The sequence below is a fragment of the Puma concolor genome, chromosome A1 (assembly GCF_028749965.1).
Source record: "Puma concolor isolate L17-30 chromosome A1, mPumCon1.1.hap2, whole genome shotgun sequence".
NCBI lineage: Eukaryota > Metazoa > Chordata > Mammalia > Carnivora > Felidae > Puma > Puma concolor.
The window spans coordinates 44,313,147-44,331,934 of NC_141667.1; the positions used below are offsets into that span (position 1 = coordinate 44,313,147).

The following is an 18,788-nucleotide window of genomic DNA, read 5'->3' on the forward strand; positions in this document are numbered from 1 at the left end:
TGGAAGTAACCTTGTGTATGATGAAGAGACTGTTCTAGGTGAGAGAGGGAAGAGCTCATCAGAATGGGAGGAAGGTGTATAATTAAAAAAAAAACATATTAATCTTAGCCATTCTGACAGGTGTGAGGTAAGTAATATCTCCTTGTTGTTTTGATTTTCATTTCCCTGATGATGAGTGATATTGACCATCTTTTCATGTGTCTGCTAGCCAGTTGTATGTCTTCTTTGGAAAAATGTCTATTCATGTCTTCTGCCCATTTTTAATTGGATTATTCATTTTTTGGGTGTTGAGTTTTATAACTTCTTTATATATTTTGGATACTAGTCATTTACCAACTATGTCATTTGCAAATATCTTCTCCCATTCTGTCAGTTGCTTTTTAGTTTTGTTGATTGTTTCCTTCGTTGTGCAGAAGCTTTTTCTTTCAATGTAGTCCCAATAGCTTATTTTTGCTTGTGTCTCCCTTACCTTAGGAGATACATCTAGAAAGAAGGTGCTACAGCCAGTGTCAAAGAGGTTACTGCCTGTGTTCTCTTCTAGGATTTTTATGGTTTCAAGTTTCAAATTTAGGCCTTTAATCCATTTTGCATTTATCTTTGTGTATGGTGTAAGAAAGTGGTCCAGTTTTATTCTTTTGCATGTTGCTGTCCAGTTTTCCCAACACCGTTTGTTGAAGAGACAGTCTTTTTCCCATTGGATAGTCTTTTCTGTTTTGTTGAAGATTAGTTGACCATATCATTGTGGGTTCATTTCTGGGTTTTCTTTTGTGCTGCACTAATCTATGTGTCTATTTTTGTGCCAGGAACATACTGTTTTGATTATTACAGCTTCATAAGGTAAGTTGAAGTCTGGAATTGTGATGCCTCTAGCTTTGCTTGGCTTTTTCAAGATTGCTTTGGCTATCCAGGGTGCTCGTGGTTCTATACAAATTTTAGGATTGTTTGTTCTAGCTCTGTGAAAAATACTAAACAACTGATATTGGTGAGGATGCGGAGAAAGGGGAACCCTCTTGCACTCTTGGTGGGAATGCAAACTGGTGCAGCCACGCTGGGAAACAGTATGGATGTTCCTCAAAAGTTAAAAATAGAACGACCCTATGATCTAGCAGTTGCACTACTAGGTATTTACCCAAAGAATACAAAAATACCAATTTGAAGGGATACATGCACCCCAATGTTTATAGTAGTATTATCAACAATAGCCAAATTATGGAAACAGCCCAAGTGTCCACTGACTGATGAATGGATAAACAAGATGTGGTGTGTATGTGTGTGTGTGTGTATGTATATATATATACATATATATGTATATATATATATAAAATGGAATATTACCCACAGAAAAAATGAAATCTTTCCATTCGCAATGACATGGATGGAGCCAGAGAGTACTACACTAAGTGAAATAAGTCAGTCAGAGAAAGACAAATAGCATATGATTTCACTTACATGTGGAATTTAAGAAACAAAACAAATGAGCAAAGGAAATAAAAAAGACAGAGAGGGGCAAACCAAGAAACAGACTCTTACCTATAGAGAACAAACCGATGCTTATCAGAGGGAAGGTGAGTGAAGGGATGGTTAAAGTAGGTGATGGGGATTAAGGAGTGCACCTGCTGTGATGAGCACTGGGTGTCGTTTAGAAGTGTTGAATCACTACATTGTACACCTGAAACTAGTATTATACTGTGTTAACTAACTGGAATTTAAATTGGGGGGGGGTGCCTGGGTGGCTCAGTTGTTTGTGCTGCCAACTTCAGCTCAGTTCACGATCTCACATTTCTTGAATTAGAGTCCTGTGTCGGGCTCTGTGCTGACAGCTCAGAGCCTGGAGCCTGCTTTGGATTCTTGTTTCCTTCTCTCTCTGCCCCTCCGCCGCTCACATTCTGTCTCTCTCAAAAATAAATAAACATTAAAAAAAAATTTAAAACAGGGATCAGCAAACTATGGCCTGTGGGCTATTTTCATGAGTAAAGTTTTATTGGAACACAGACATGCCCATTAGTTGATGTGTTGTCTATGTCCGCCCTGAGCTATAATGGCACAGTTAAATAGTTGTAATACAGGTTATATGGACTGAAAGCCTAAAATATTTACTATCAGGCCTTTAAAAAAATCTTATCTGATGGGCTATATGAGCAGAATCCTTGCTTTATCACTTTCTAGCTCTATAACCTTGGCAAAGCTAACCTCACCGTGTATGGTTTCCTGAGTGGTAAAATGGGGCAAAAATACGGATTAAATGTTTAACAGTGCTTAGCATGCATTAAAGCACTTACTCTCAGTAATTACAATTACGATTATAATTATTCAAAAGACACAGAAATTCGTAAAACGGATACAGGAAAGCGTAATAGGAACAGGGAGCGTGACATTTGCTCAAGGAATGCGCGTGAGTTTGAAAACAAAAAGGCAGCGCGGGGCAAAGCCTGGGTCTGGAAACAGCAGCCCCGCCCCGCCCCGCCCCGCCCCGCCCCTCGCTCCGGCCCCGCTCCGCCCCTCGCTCCGGCCCCGCTCCGCCCCGCCCCTCGCTCCGGCCCCTCTCCTAAGCCCCGCCCCTTCCACGCTCCTGGCTGGGCCAACGCCCGTCAGAAGGAGGGGCTTGACGCTCTCGCGCAGTGGGAGGGGCTCAAGTAGAAACCTCTTGGGGGCGGAGTCGGGAGAGAGAGGTCCACCACCAGGCCTTGAAATCTCAGATCCAGACAGGGAGGGGCAAACCTGGAAGTGGCAGCGCTCAGCTTTGCACAGCAATACCCCGCTTTGCATAATAAATGAAGGCAAGTATTTAAAGGCGCCGCCGCCAGCACAGACCTAGTAGTTAGGCCCGCGCAGACCTATCCCTTGCCATGAGTCCCCAGGTACAGGCTCCGCTCCTGATCCTCTTGGTCCTGCTTTTCGCCAGCCCTGTGGCCCCTGAGTTCGTCTTCCTGAAACAGGTGAGCATTCTCTCCTTTCCGAGGCTGCTCCCAGCATGCCGGCCCAGTTGGGGGTGTGTGGGTCGGAGTGGGATTATGGGGGTGGCTATTCTGGTTTCCAGAATTCCTTCTCTGTGACAGAGCCTCCCAGAGTCACTAACTGTGGGAGACGGAGTGGGTCCTTTTCTCTCTACGAGTTTCGGTTAACCCATCTGTACGGTGAGGGTGGGCTGTTAGGCCTCATTCTGCTCCAGACTTTGGGGAAGGGTTAATCTCCCTCACGTCTCTACTCCTGCCCTCTTTGCCAACATCGGGTGAAATTTGGCAGAACTGCAAGACTAATGAACTGCTCCCAGGCCCAGAGCCTCATCCTTGTTTACCTGCCCCCTCCCCCTTCCACTCCTGGTAAAAAGGCCTGGCACCCATCCTGTCCCCTTCTGTACAGCTCTGTGGCTCGGCTTGTCCTGATGGGTGGGTGGGTTTGAGAGTCAGGAAGGCCCACACTCGTTCTTCTGGTGACAGAGATCCAGTCGTGTGATCCACTGCTTGTGGTTATGGGTCATGAAGAGTCTCCAGCCTCCAGGCTTCCTCCTTCACTTCTTACTCACCCCATGCTCCAGACCCTTGAAAATGGGAAGTTTTGTCATTCTGAGACCTGGAGAAGCCAAGTTCCATTGCCTGTTTGCTGCATAGCTATGGACAAGACACCTTATCTCTGGCAGCTGTTCAGGAGAGGCCCAGCCTCTCTGCCTCTGACCACCTTGGAAATACTTGCTTTAGAGCAAGGAGAGGAACAGTGTGGTGTAGGGAAAAGTGGAATAGGATTGAGGCTTGACTTCTCATCCCTGCTATGTGCCTAATCTCTGGGCCTGGCATTTGGGCTCCTTGAGTCTTGGTCTCCTCATCTGTAAAATGGGCATGGTGATACGAGCCTACCTTTCTTAGATGGATGTGGGTGAAGGGAAATGCTTTCATGAATGGAAAGGCTCTGAAAATCTTAAACAAGGAAAGTGATCTAAGCCAGTGGGCTTGGCCTCAACCTGCCCCAGGGGCAAGGGGTCTATTTGATTTTGCCTGTTGAATGAAGGCTTAAGGACCTCCTGGCCTTATTTGCCTGGAGGATTCACAATTTGTCTGTGAATGTAGGTTGAGAATGTTTCTCTTGGCTTCAGGGCCCACCACTTTGAGGTGGAGTCTGGCTAGAGCTCCAACTTGCCCTATATCCCCAATTCTCTTATATGTCTTGGCCATAGATGCCATCCCAGACCAGAGGGCTTTCGATCAGCGGTCTGGGGGAGGCCCTGAGACATCCGAGAGCTCGCTCACCTCACGCAGGCCCACAGAGGATAGGGCCTCACTTAATATTGCACAACATGTGGCACTTTCTGTTTTTCTCTGGGCTCATGTGATTCAGAGCCCCTATGCCGGAGACCATGGGGCAGATAAAAGCAGTGGGGTGATAGTGAGCATTTAAGCATCTGGAAACTTGAGTTTCATTTCCTCTTCTAGCATGAGCCAGTTTCATGTCGCTGGGCTGTGGCCCACATTAGACAGGGGGGAGAATGTCTGGTCCCGTGCTGGGCATATAATAGGCGCTTAATAGACTCTGTGACACTGTATAATGACCGTCATTTATTGTGCACATACTCTGTGCTGTGTGTGTGTGTGTGTGTGTGTGTGTGTGTGTTTTCTAATAAGCTGTTTTGGGAAAACAGTTTTAGATTTACAGGAAAGTTGCAGAGACACTACAGAGTTCTCATATACTCCTCACCCGGTTTCCCCTCCTGTCAACATCTTGTGTTACCATTGCGCATTTGTCCAAACTGAGACATCAACATTGGCTCATCACCATTAGCTAAACTCTAGGCTTTCTTTGGGTTTTACCAGTTTTCCCATGAATGCCCTCTTCCTGTTCCAGGATGCAGTCCAGGGCACCACAGTGCTCAGTCTCCTCTGACCTGTGACAGCTTCTTAGTCTCATGTTTCCATGGTTTGCCAGCCTTGAGGAGTGGTGATCTTACATTCTGTACAGTCTTCTCATTCTCCCAGTAGCCCTGTGAGAAGATAGAATTATGCCCATTTAATAGATGAGGAAACCGAACCTCAAGTGGGTAACTTAACCCATGGTCTCAGCTAGCGCGAGTGGCTGAGATATGATTGGAACCCGGGTCTGTGATAGTCACCCATATTTTTGCCTCCAGAGCTGCCCTTACTGGGTATGGCAAATACAGTAGTGTTCCGCCCCCACGCCACCTCCTTCTCCATGGTTTCGCTTTCTATCGTGTCCATTAGTCCGGTCAGTCGCAATCTGGAAGCAGATGATCCTTCTTCAAATAGTAGCCCAATGCTATATCACAGTGCCTGTATCCTGCACCTCACTCCCATCTCATTGGACAGGCACTTGGTCAAGCCGATCTTCACAAGGAGGGTGAGTGCAGTACAATAAGATATCTTGAGGGAGAGAGACCACATTCACATAACTGTTACTATGGTATGTTATTGTAATTGTTCTATTTTATTATTAAGGTTGTTAATCTCTTCCTGTGCCTAATTTATAAGTTAAACTTTATCATAGATATATCATAGGTACGATATATCATTAAAAAAAGTATGTATAGAAAAAGACACAGTATATATAGGGTTCAGGACTCTCTGTGATTTTAGGCATCCACTGGGGGTCTTGGAATATATCCCGCACAGGTAAGAGGGAACCCCTGTGCCAGGCTTGGCCCTCAGTGGGCATTGCTAATCCTTCACGCCTGCTTTTCCAGATGAGACTGGACCCAGGTGCAGAATTCATTGCCATAGAAACCTCTAGTCGGGCACCAGGAAACTGAGTTCTTATGCCTCCCCCAGAGCCTGAAGGACAGGGAGCTTAGGAGAAGGGAGGGAGTTCCTCAGCTCCGACAGGATACTCAGGGCACCTGCCCGAGCCTGGAATCAGTTCTCAGGTTGCCTGAGAATATGTGAAAGCAGCCCTGGAAAATGGCTAGGCCTCCAACTTACCCTCCAGCCCAAATCTTAAGTGCAGACATTTCTTTGATTTGACAGTGGCCTCCTGACTGGTGTCCCCCTTCCAGACTTCTCCCTCTCCAATCCATTCTGAACCATAAACCAGACTGTGGCACTTTCTTGCGATGGGGTTCCATTGCACTTATAGTAAATCCAGCGTCCCAATTATAACCTGTGAGGTCCTACATTAAATGACCTCACCACCCCTCCAACCTTATCTGTGTCAGTCATCCACTACATCTAGCCCAACGAACGGCCTTCTTGTAGTGCCCAGACCAGCTAAACTAACCACCACAGGGCCTTTGCCCATGTTGCCTCTGCCTGGAAAGAGCATTCTTTCTCTGCACTTACATGGCTGACTCCTCATCCTGCAGGATGAGCTTAAGTGTCATTTCCTTACCACCAGCTTAAGTGTCATTTCCTTACCACCCTATTTAAGTAAGTCATTCGTTACTCTCAACATTCTCTCTGTTAATCATAGTGGGTAATATTTATTGGCATTAGACTGTAAGCTCCTCAAGGCAGGGCAAGAACATTTCTAATTGTTTACCGCTATTAACACAGACTTAGCCCAGGGCCCGTGATCATTGCTCCGTAAATATTTGTGGGATGAATATTGAAGGAAACATTTATTGGCACTTACCTTGTGTAAGGGGCTGTGGGGCATGCAGGCATGAATCAGACCCTGTTTTGCTTTTCTTCCTCATGTCATGATGTTTCATTCCAAGGGACAGAAACCAATGCCCAAAAGCTCAAGTGAGGGGCAGTTTACTTGAATCTCATGAAACTAATGGCGGGAAGTGGAGGCTGGGCCATCCAATGGCTGTTTAGTGAGCCAGCTCATGCTTTGGGCCTGGCATTGTGTTAAGAGCTCTATGCGCATGCTATCATCCTGACTACAGCCCTGAGAAGAAAGTATGCAGCCCCCACTTAGAAGATATGGAAATTGGGGTGCCAAAGGGGAAACTGGCCTATAGAATCACAATATGGTGGTTGAGCTACACCTATTGACTAAAGCTTTTTTTTTTTAAAATTTTTCTAACGTTTATTTATTATTGAGAGACAGAGCGTGAGCAGGGGAGGGGCAGAGAGAGGGAGACGCAGAATCTGAAGCAGGTTCCAGGCTCTGAGCTGGCAGCACAGAGCCTGACGCGGGGCTCGAACTCACAAACTGTGAGATCATGACCTGAGCTGAAGTCTGACGCTTAACTGACTGAGCCACCCAGGTGCCCCTTGACTATCTTTGATTTACCTTCTGTCTCACTCCAGAGGCATGCCTTTCACTGCTACCCCATACTGCCTACTGAGATGGGTGGGTGGGTCAGGTGGGGTGACACTTCTGTTCCCTTTTCCAGAAATCAGTCAGTACTTGTCTCTTCCAGAACTTTGGCTTGGCTGTGGGTCACAGGTCTAGGTGTTCTGGCCTCATCCCAAAGGTTGAGCACAAAGCCCAAGTCCTCTTAGTGATTTTTGCCTTAATCTCAATTTCCCAGAGGCAGAGAGAATCTGTCAGCCTAACTTGGGTTAGGTGTTTCCATTCAGCCCAGTCGGCTGTGTTGACAAGGAGGATGGGCTTGGGGGCTTGGGGGTGGTAGATTTTCCTTCCAAGATGGGATGTGCTTGTGGGAGTATTTGAAGTATCTCGTAGGTGGTCTTCAGGAGGCTGGGAAGGGTGTGAGTGGGCGAGCAGAGTCTGCACTATGTAGGAAATGTTAAAGATCATAGACAAGCAGGCAGGGTTCTGTGGGAGTGGGGAGTCAGTGGTCATGTGTATCCAGACAAGATGGTGGAATCTGGAGACCTCTGGGGGATGTGGAGAAAGAAGAGGAAGTGGCTCAGCAGAGCGGGGAGGGTGACCCAGATGGGGAAGGGCATGGGCAATAGGATGAGAGGAAGGAAGCACTGGTTAAGACTGGTGAAGCTCATTCATTGGGGATCATCAACGAGCAGCCCACTGGGGGTCTCTCCATGTGTGTCCAAGTCTCTCCCTGGGCCAACTGCATACCCCTTGAGGGTGGGCTTTCCCACAGTGTTAAGTTTCCTATTGTTCCTGGCCATGGATTGGGCACGGGTGTGACCTGAATAAGGTCCTGGACACGGGGCTGCAAAGGTGAATCCTCTGGGGGCTTCCCTCTAAGGAGATACCAAGACTGGCTGGAGAGGGGTGGTTGGGGTCAGGGGGTGGGCAATCAGAGAAGGTACCTACTGAGGGTGGATATGAAGCTCAAGGTCTGGTGTATTGTACTTTATACTTGACAGCATACTTTTGGGAGATGATGTCTTTCGAGTCTTTTAGAATGGGTACAAATGTTATCCTGGGCTTACAGATACGGAGTTGCAGATAAAGCCCAGGGAGGGGAGGCACCTTGCCCAACGTCATGCCATCAGTAGCCTGTTCTGTTGTTGTTTCTGACCTTTCTTTTCTTTCTGTCTGATTGTCCCTGGCCATCCCAGCTCAGTAGCTTTTCCTGGGATAACTGTGATGAGGGGAAGGACCCTGCCGTGATCAAAAGCCTGACTCTGGAACCTGACCCCATTGCCTTTCCTGGGAACTTGACTGTTAGCATCGAGGCCCGGACTGAAGTCCCCCTCACTAGTCCTCAAAAGGTGAGCTTGGGGGTGGGCGGCGGGGTCAGGGCAGGGGGTGCTGGAGGGAAGGTGCCACGGGCCAGCTGGCAGGGGTCCTGATGGATGTATGCTCAGGCAACGGTGAGTAATTGTGCAATCCTGGAATCCCAGAGCAGCAAAGGATGTGGACATTCATAGACTGTCTGATAACTCCAGTTGGGCAATTTTGTTTTGGACAAACAGACACATCACTTAGTAAATACTATGTCGTCCCTTTAGAAAATACACATGGTCAAAAGGGGTAAAATTAACTCGCCTGAAATCTCACTACCCAGTGATCAGGGATAAGCACTTTTAACATTTGGTAGGCTCAGCTCTGGAACTGTCCCCACACACATATTTTGAATGGGTATGTATGAAAATAAGCAGTGCTTCTTGTAAATGTCCTCCTGTAATCTGAGTCCTCATGAGAGTCATTATTAGCTATTTACATATTGTCAGAATGTTTTCTACAGTTGTAAATATATGTACATTTATACTAATGGTTTTTTTGTTAATGTTTATTTATTTTGAGAGAGAGAGGGAGAGCGTGAGCAGGGGAGGGAGGGAGGGAGGGAGGGAGGGAGAGAGAGAGAGAGAGAGAGAGAGAGAGAGAGAGAGAGAGAATCCCAAGCAGCCCCTGCACTGTCAGTGCAGAGTCCAATATGGGGCTCCAACCCATGAACCGTGATATCATGACCTGAGCCAAGACCAAGAGTGGGATGTTTAATCAACCAAGCCATCCAGCCTCCCCACACGAATGGGCTTTTGTGGCATGTGCTGTTAAACTTGCTTTTTGGGGCATCATACTGTATGTTCTTTCTTTCTTTCTTTCTTTCTTTCTTTCTTTCTTTCTTTCTTTCTTTTTTAATTTTCTTTTAATGTTTATGTTTGAGAGAGAGAGACAGAGCTTGAGCGGGGAGGGGGAGAGAGAGAGGGAGATACAGAATTTGAAGCAGGCTCCAGGCTCAGAGCTGTCAGCCCAGAGCCCAACGCGGGGCTCGAACCCCCGAACCTTGAGATCATGACCTGAGCCGAAGTCAAACGCTTAAATGACTCAGCCACACAGGTTGCCCCTCTATACTTCTTTGTATGGTGTTTGGCATCATTTTTTTTTTTTTTTTTTTGGCAGAAATATTCTGTTGTAGATCTGTCCTGATATACTTAACAAATCTATTGTCAGACATTTAGTTTGTTTCCGGAGTGGTTTTTTGTTTGTTTGTCTGGCTTTTGTTTATTTTTTGGCTGGTATAAACACCTTTGCTGAAATTATCCTTGTAATGTATCTTTTTGTACTTTTCTGACTATCTAGACAGAGACTTTTTTAGGTCTTTAGATACATACTGCCCAAGTGCCTTCAGATGTTTGAGCCCATGTATTCCCTAACCAGCAAGGGATTTGCCTTTTTCCACACATTTGTTGATACTGAGCATTTTCTGAAAATGTTTTCCAGTATTTTATGTCCTTCCTAATGAGGTTAAATGTCTTTCATAAGTTTTCTTGCCTTTTGTGTTTACTCTGGGAAGAGCCAGTTTGTTCATGCCTGTTGCCTATTTTGGGGGTGGCTATTTACATGCTTTTTTTTTTTTTTAATTTGTAGCTTTTTTTTTTTTTTGAAAGAACAATGAAGACTTTTTAAATACCATACATTGTATCCTTCTTACTATTTTGAATTGGTGCCTTTATTCCATATTCTGATAAGCCCTTCAGATTATCCTTTTGCAGATATTCTAGCACCAGTGTTGCTTTGATTCTTTAAAAGGTTTCTGCAGGTGCCTGGGTGGCTCAGTCAGTTGAGCGTCCGAGTCTTGATTGTGGCTCAGGTCTTGATCTCACAGTTGTGGCATCGAGACCCACTTTAGGCTCTGCACGGAGTATGGAGCCTTCTTGAGATTTTTTTTCTCCCTCTCTAAACAATATTTAAACAGTTAAAAAAAAATAAACAGTTTCTGATTTGGAATCTGTGTCTATAACTGCCCTTAGACTTGGCTGAATCACAGCTACCTCATAGGTTGCTTGTGGACTGTGAGAAGTAAACTCACTGACTCAATCAAAGGGGGTGCGTGGAGACTCAGAGCACAGTGCAGCGAGGCTTTAATGAATGTTCTTGCAAGAGCAGGTGTCTGATGGAGAGGCACACTCAGGGAGGCACACTCGGGGCGGTTACAGCAGGCAATTTATCTCCTAGCCTGCAAGTCCCTCCCCTGATTCCTCATTGGCTGAGCACTACAGAGGTTACAGCCTTACCGGAAGTGGCCTATGCCCATGTAAGGCAAAAAGTAGTCTGACTGGAACAAATGTACATTCTTTGAGGTGATGCAGAGACTTCAGTTCTTTGGTGCATGTTCATTGCAAAGCCGAGAAACGGAGAGGGGAAGAACCAGGAAGTGAAGTGTCCGAGGGTTTGGGACTCCACTGTGGTGGGGGAGGGGTTCGTACATTTTCCAGTTGGTTGTAAACCTGTTGTTAATTAGACAATACAGCTTTTATTTGGTACTTCTGAAAATGAATCATCTCCCTTACTTCTCACACGGGCATTTACTGTGTTAATAACATAGAGTGCTTTGCACAAGACCTGCTCAGTACATGTCAACTCTTGTTAATGGTTCAGTTAGTGTCAGTCTTTTCCTGTGGCCCCAGACAGAAGCCCTGGATGTGTGGACAGCTCTTGGGCCCTGTCTTCCCTTGTACCTCCTTCCAAGTCTTCTCCAAGCTAGATCGTTGCATTTTCTTTTTCAACTTTTTCTAATGTTTTATTTATTTTTGAGAGAGAGAGAAAGCATGAGCATGGGGAGGGGCAGAGAGAGAGGGAGGCACAAAATCTGAAGCAGGCTCCAGGCTCTGAGTTGTCAGCACAGAGCCTGACATGGGGCTTGAACCCACAAGCCGTGAGATCATGACTAGAGCAGGTCAGAGGCTTAACTGACTGAGCCACCCAGGTACCCCGATCATTGCATTTTCTTTAGCTGTTTATCAAGAGATAATCTATGAGAGTCACACAAATGCCATTTCCATGCTCCTTCTGCTGAATGTGGAGTGTAGGGCTCTTTGGCAGGTGCCACGATGCTTGCTCTCCTCTCACCATTACACAGAATGCTGGCTTTTCCCTGATGCTGTGCATCTGACATGGAAGGAAAAAGCCAGTGAACTCCTTCTGCCCCCAGCCTACTTTTCATGGCTTCTTCAAAGGCCATTAAGACGGACCTCCCCTTTCCTTACCTGTTACAAATTTGGGCCATTGCACTTTGTGAAAACCGAGCTCAGATTCTCTTAGCCCTTTCCCTTCCCCCTACATTTCTCTTCGCATTTATTTTTGGTTTAGTTCCTTTACTTTCCAGGGTATATGCATATTAGCTATTAAATGAAAGCCTCTGCACACTTGTGTAGGAGAAAAGATGATTAGCCTCATCTTACAGATCAGGGAAAGGGAGACTCTCAGAAGGTGTGACCTGCCCCGGGTCCTGGAGTTATTAGCACATCCAAGGCTGGTGTCCTTTTGTTGTGTTCCCTGTTCCTGAACTCTTCTTGGCACGGAGGTGGACTTAGTGCTCGGTGTGTTTGCAGGCGAGTGCTCCAGAACTTTCCCTTGCCCGGCAGAGACCCCCTTGGGAGAGTTGCTCAGACTGTAGCCCCTTATGAACCTGGAGGCCTCTTGAGATCAGTGGCGTCTACCCCTTGTTACTGAGGCCCAGGGAGCGAGTGGTCCAGGCCCACACAGCCTGCTAGCAGGAGAGCCGGCCCATCCTCTTCCTCTGATCTTGCTGAAGTAGATTTTTTTTTTTTTTTTAATCCAGAGTCCCATCTTGGACCTGGATGGACTTAGCCCCTGCTTCAGTGTTTAGAAGCTGGATGCCCAGATTCCATGAGCCAAGGGCAAGACTGAACCTACCCCTGGAACTCCCTTTTCCTCTTTTGACTTGCTCCACTGGATTTGGCATACTAACTCCCTTCTGCGGGTCCTCTCTCAAGTTCCAGCCTGGACCCTAGCTTTCCTATCCTCAGGAATCATAAATTGCTGCTTCGTTTGGCATATGTGCTTATTTTGGGCTTTGAGACATATGGCTTTCAGTCCGGATGGTTTGGACTCCCCCCCCTCCCCCCATGGGCCCCCCTCCCCGCCCACTAAAGTCATGTACCTGCAGTGCCCCTGCCTGAGGCCTCTATAACTGCCTCCCTTTCAGTTGCTATCAGAGTGTCTAGATCTAGAGCCTTTGTGTGTCTATCCCTGTGGTGGAAGCCAAAAGAAATAATTTCTTTTCAACCTGTAAGAAATTTTTATGCTCAGGATGTCAGAACTGGTAGGTGTCTTTGAGATCATGAGATCCAAATATTCCATTGTTAAGTTGGAGGAGTGGACGCCTGATGGGGAAGGGACCTGCCCACGGGCCCCAGCAGGCGCAGGGATCCTGCCTTGCTTACCTGTCGGTGCCTCTGTCTGTCTTGTTTTCAGGACAGGTCCCATGACCACAAGTTTATTAAGGTAATCTATCTGAGCTACCTAACTGCCAAGGAAGTCTTGGACTGGAGAGACGGCTGGACTTAGGGCCCAGCCTTGCTTGCTTTCCTGAGCCAGAGAAGCAAGTAGGTTGAGAACAGGGATTGGGAAATGAGCCATGATTTGCAATCCCCAAATGGTAGGCATGGCTGCTGCCTCAAAAGCTCCTGTTGCCTTCTGTTCTGAGTACCTCCTGTGCTGTGCTTGTCCTGGCTGGGAGAGGCACGGTGCCTTCTGGCGGTACAGCCCCACAGCCTTCCAGCCTGGGGGGAACACCCCAGGCAGGACTTGGCCCCCGCTGGCCCCCTCATCTTGTTTGGGGCACAGCTGGCTCAACCATTTTCATTGGGGTGTTGGTGAAGCAAGGGCTGGGGAGATGGTACTGGCTAAGAGAGAAGGTGGGACAGGTTGTCATGCAGGAGTTAACGGTTGGATTTCAGGCACCACCACTAAGTGATTTACAGCCATTGTCTCACTCTGTGGTGGGGTGGTGTGAGAAAGCTAGGCACTCTAAAATACCCTGCTTTTGCCGGTAAGGGAAAGGGCGAATCGAGCAGTAGCTCCCCACCAGGGCACAACACTAGGACGTAGCTTTCCAAATACTCTTTCAGTGCAAAGGGGCTGGGGCAGGTTTGGCAGGAAAGCAGAAAAGAAGGCCGGGAGGGGACCATGCGGGATAATGTGTGTGTCAGCAGAGCGGCCTGAGGTCAGCCAGAGAAGTAGTTTGAGTTTGTCCACAGGCTATATTGACGTCTCCCTTAGGCCTGGGCCTGGGTCCTGACCTCTGGGGCAGTTGGATAGCTGACAGCCTGGGGAGCCAGCCTAAAAAACCCAGCAGGCTTGGGGGAATAAGTGCCCACCGGGGTTTGTCTGTTAGAAACAAAAGCCCTAAATCAAGCAAGCCTTGAGGCTGAGGAACATAGAATGCTAGAATGTCAGAGCTGAAAGGGATCCTAAAGTTGTAGTTTCCTGCCCATACGGAATCAGATGCTTGAATGAGCTCGCTTCCTTCAGCCCTTTTCTGTTTTCCCTCGATACACTTGGTGGGGCACGAACATGGTCCAGAGAGACTACTCACTTAGTGAATGTTTAGCATGGGCCAGGCTCAGCTGGCATGTCCACCTGGAGGTCTGGCCACTTCTGGGTCAGCCGCAAGCTCTAGAACAGGAGTTCAATCATGATGGCATGGAGGTGTGACACGCATCACAGATCTTCTCATCTAGCTTCTCTCTGGACTCAGGGGTCCTTCCGTGGCTGGGTCCAGGGAGCCCGCCACTTCTCGTGGTAGTTCTGTCTGTTGCACCCTAGCTGTGGTTGGTAAGAAGATCTTCCTTACATCAATCCCAAAGTGATCTCCCTATGAATTCCTCTTGTTTCAAATTCTGTCCTTTATGGCTCGACAGAGAAAGTTTGATCCACGAATAGCAAATCGGTTTCATGTTGGTCACCAGCTCCGATCGGCTGGTGGTACCGCCTGAAGTTCTCCACAGAGGAGGGTTGTAAAGCCAGGGTTGGGCCGAGAAGGGAGATCGAGGAAGCAATGCCAATTAGCCAGTTAGCAGTTCAAGGACGAATGCATTTCAACTCGAGTGTTAGCTTTAACCAGTGGAAATGACTATCTAAAGAAACCTAAGACGGTGGTTCAGTCAACAGGGAGAAAAAAAAAAAAAATCACAGCAATTATTAATATCTGCCTCAGGCACAGGAAAAGGTTAGCAATGGAACATGTGCCGCAGTATTGTCATTTCTGAATCCGAATATCTCCAAGACCCCATCTAGTTAGAGATTCTGTGATTAAAATGAAATGCTGACCTTTCAAAGATGTAGAAGAGCTGGTATGTTTGCCTTGGGATTTATGCTTTTTCAAACTCTGTCTCGCCAGGTGGAGCTAACTGTGGAAAAAGAAGTGGCTGGCTTCTGGGCCAAAGTCCCATGTGTGGAACAAATTGGCAGCTGTACCTATGAAGACTTCTGCCAAATAATTGACACTGTAATTCCCCCTGGAGAGCCCTGCCCAGAGCCCCTGCACACCTATGGGCTTCCCTGCCACTGTCCCTTCAAAGCAGTACGTACTCAGGGAGGGAGAGCATCATTTCTGGGGCTGGAGTAAAGACATGGGGTCTGGAGAGAAGGGTTCTTGCCTTCTCCTCCTGCAGACCTAGATATCTGTGGATGTAAGTGGGTGCGATCTATCCCAAACCGCTTATCTTCTGGGAGCCTTGGTTTATCCACCGGTGTTCGAACCGGGAGACTTGCACTGCAGTGTGCCCTCCCCTGCCCTTTAGCGATCACACTCTGTGCTCTGCAGGGCTATGGTGATCTCTAATCTTGCGTGCTTGTCGGGAGAGTGGGAGGAGGCGCAGGTTCGTGGCTGCAGTCCGACAGGCAACTGCAGGAGAGTCCCATCAGGAGGCTGCCACTGACCTGTGACCCCTGGGTTTTCCTGCAGGGCGTCTACTCACTGCCGGAGAGTGATTTCACCCTGCCCCAGCTGGAGGTGCCCGGCTGGCTTAGCTCTGGGCACTACCGCATCAAGACGGTCCTCAGCAGCGGTGGGGAGCGTCTGGGCTGTGTCAAGATCTCTGCCTCTCTGAAGGGCAAATAATGTGGCACCAGCCACAGCAGAATGAAGGGGTGTGAGGAAGATGTCCCTCTTCTTCTGTCTTGCATTTGCCAAGGTCCAAGTCTGACTCTCTGTCCCCCTTCAAGCCCATTTCTGCAACGACGCCTCTACCCTTGCTGAAAATCATTCTGTGCCACCGACATTTTAGACGCGGCCAGGCAGCCCCAACCTAGGGAGGAGCTGGTGCTTGATAGCCCGTGGCACCTGCCATGCTGGCCGCTCCATTTCCCTCCTCAACCCTGTGGCTTTCTAAGAGCTTAACTCTGTTTCTAAACAGTCAAGGAATGGGACCAATATATTTTGTACCCTCAAGCTCAGACTGACCCCATCTTGGTTTCCTGAAGTACCTTCGTGATTTTCTTTAAATTTTTTTTTTTTTTTTTTTTGGTCACTGATTCCAAAACAGAATGAGAGTATTAACAGTTGGTGTTTTACTCTAATCCCCTCTTACAACAAAGGGGCTGCAGTAGTTCATCTCGGTCTGTTCCTCCATTAACTCCTATGATTAATTCAGTATTCTTTTCTAGATTTACTCAGTGAACGGTGGGACATAGCGTATCCTGGAGAGGCAGGGCATGTAGCAGAAGGCTTCACTGGGAGAGGTATTTAAGAATGCTCCTATGTATTTAAGATAGGTTATAAACTCAGGTGCCTACAGGGCCAAGCACAAGCGACCAGGACCACCAGGAACATATTGCTTCCAGCATGTTTTTTTCCCTTTTTACAGCAGCACATATGCATTGTTACAAGGCAGCTGATGTCCAGTCTTGAGCTGGGATATTATCAGGGATGATGGGGCCTGGGATGAGTCAGAAAGAGTGCATTCAGCCCTTAGGGGCAGCTGCTATGGAACTATGGCCACTTGGTGTCACCAGAGAATGTTGTGGGCCCAGTATTGCCAAATATTCTCAATTCCACCCCCCCCAACCCCCCGGCGAAGCCAGAAATCCAGACTTTTATATGAAATCTTAGAGTTTTTAAATATTGGCAACTAATTATTTTTTAAGACACTGTGCACGCCAAAAGGGCCAAACAGACTTGTCAGTGGGGAAATCTGGCCCCGGATGGCCAGTTTGCGACCTCCGATGTACAAACCTGCATTCCCCCTGCCCTTTCAGTCTTGAGACCGCTCGTCCTGTACCGTCTCTCCCTCCCTACGTACAAACCGATAGTGTCTGACCCACGGAGCAGCCTCTTCCAGTGCTAGGGGACGGGGACGCAGCCTCTCCGAGCTGTGAGCCGCGGGGATCGTGAGGCAGCCTGCCCCAGCCTGGGAGCGCTGTCAGGGTGAGTGGGGCAGACACTGAAAGAGCTGGAACCCACCAGCAGCTGCTCTGTAGAGCGAGGATCCAGCGAAGAACGGTGACCTCACATCAGGTGCCTGGATTCGTCCATCGTCCCGTCCTCCATGACAACTTACTGACCCACAGATCACCCCTAGTTTCTGGGCTCATTTGAAGCCCGGAATGGCAATAAACCTTTTTAACTTGCTGACAGTTCCTCCTTTGTCTTGGCCGTGTATTTGTCCATGGAGCACATCTCGGCATTTTAGGAGCTTGTCTGTGGTGAGCTGTTCCTGCCAGGGAGGTTTGTCGCGGAGCCCAGGCGATCCCGGGGACCATCTCTTCTGTTTCTGCCTCTTGAGCTGCTTGGTATCTCTGCTTCGTTCTGCATCATCACCATCCAACTTTCCTTGGTTTGCTTTTTTGCTTTCCTGTCACTCGGTGACCTCTCCAGCCTTTTCCCTTGTTGGCCTTTTTTGATCTTATTCTCACAGTTGTTCTTTAGTTCAGATCTCAGAATGGAGTCTCATGAGCTTGGTTAATGTTTCCATTTCATGCCAGGCTCTTGGGTCAAATGCTCCCCCAGTTGTCGGGAGGAGGCAAGAAATCTCAAATCATAGGCAAGAGAGAATTTTTAAGAAATGGTGCTGTGCCGACTGGGAAGCCACTTGGAAAAAGTTGAAATTAGATTCACACTTCACACTGTATGCAGAATAAACTCCAAAGGGATCCAGGGTCTAAAAGTCAGAAAATGAAACCATACCTGTACTAAAAACAGGTGACAACTCCAGAGATGGTAAAACATGGATACATGTGACTACATAGACCTAGAAAATTCCCTCAGCAAGAAATACCATAAAGTCAAAAGACTGGAAGAAAATATTTATAGCACATATGGACAAAGGGCTGATATTTCTACTATATAAAGAATTAAACATTTAAAGGACTAAAAACCTGATAGAAAAATTTGAGAAAAGACCTAAATACACAACTCTTCTCTATCTCACATACACTAAGATGTAAAAATGGCCCATGTAAAAATTGCACATGAAAAATGTGCAAACTTACCCATGATGAGAGAAATGTAAATCAAAACAATACTGAAAGAATCACTTTTCAGGCTGATGAAAACACAAGTACAACCACACTTCTGGGAAAACTATAGGGCAACAGGCCCTTCACAGTTGGTGGGAGTGCAAAGTAGTATGACCCTTGACAATCTACCTAAACTTCAAAAGCGCCACTCTTGGGGCGCCTGGGTGGCTCAGTCGGTGAAGCATCTGACTTCGGCTCAGGTCATGGTCTCATGGTTCCTGTGTTCAAGCCCAGCATCGGGCTCTAAGCTGTCAGCACACAGCCTGCTTTAGATCCTGCCCACTCTCTCTGCCCCTCCCCTGCTGCCTCTCTCAAAAGTCAATGAACAAACTTAGAAAAAAGTGCTCGCTCTTTGACCCAACATTCCAGCACTGGGAATTTCCTCTTAAGATACATCTCCAACAAGACGAAAATACACCTGCATGAGATGATTCACTGCAGCGTTGTGATTGTAAATCTTGGAAATGCAAATGTCTATGAGAAAGTGACTGAACATAGCATGTCCACACCGAGTACTATTTGCTATAGAAAAGAAGGAGGAAGATCTTTGAATCCATTTTGAGTTATTTCCAGGATATATCGTTAAGTGCAAAGGCACAGTACAGAGAAGTGTAATGTGCTACTTTTCATGTAAGAAAGAAGGGTTGGGTGTAAATAAATACAAATGCATTTGCTCATTTGTAGAAAATAAGGAAAGATAAGCCAGAAACTAAAGAGATTAGTTATGTACAGGGGATAGGTAGGAATATTGTGACAAG

General features: G+C 47.2%; 1 protein-coding gene across 1 annotated transcript; it reads left to right on the forward strand.

Annotated features, from left to right (window-relative positions):
• Positions 1–2,637: 2,637 nt before the first annotated feature.
• On the forward strand, positions 2,638–17,148 carry GM2A (ganglioside GM2 activator). The gene is made up of 4 exons (XM_025923572.2): positions 2,638–2,936; positions 8,382–8,534; positions 14,912–15,094; positions 15,479–17,148. Exons 1-4 carry the CDS (start codon positions 2,847–2,849, stop codon positions 15,632–15,634), a joined length of 582 nt encoding a protein of 193 aa, XP_025779357.1. The 5' UTR covers positions 2,638–2,846; the 3' UTR covers positions 15,635–17,148.
• Positions 17,149–18,788: the final 1,640 nt, after the last annotated feature.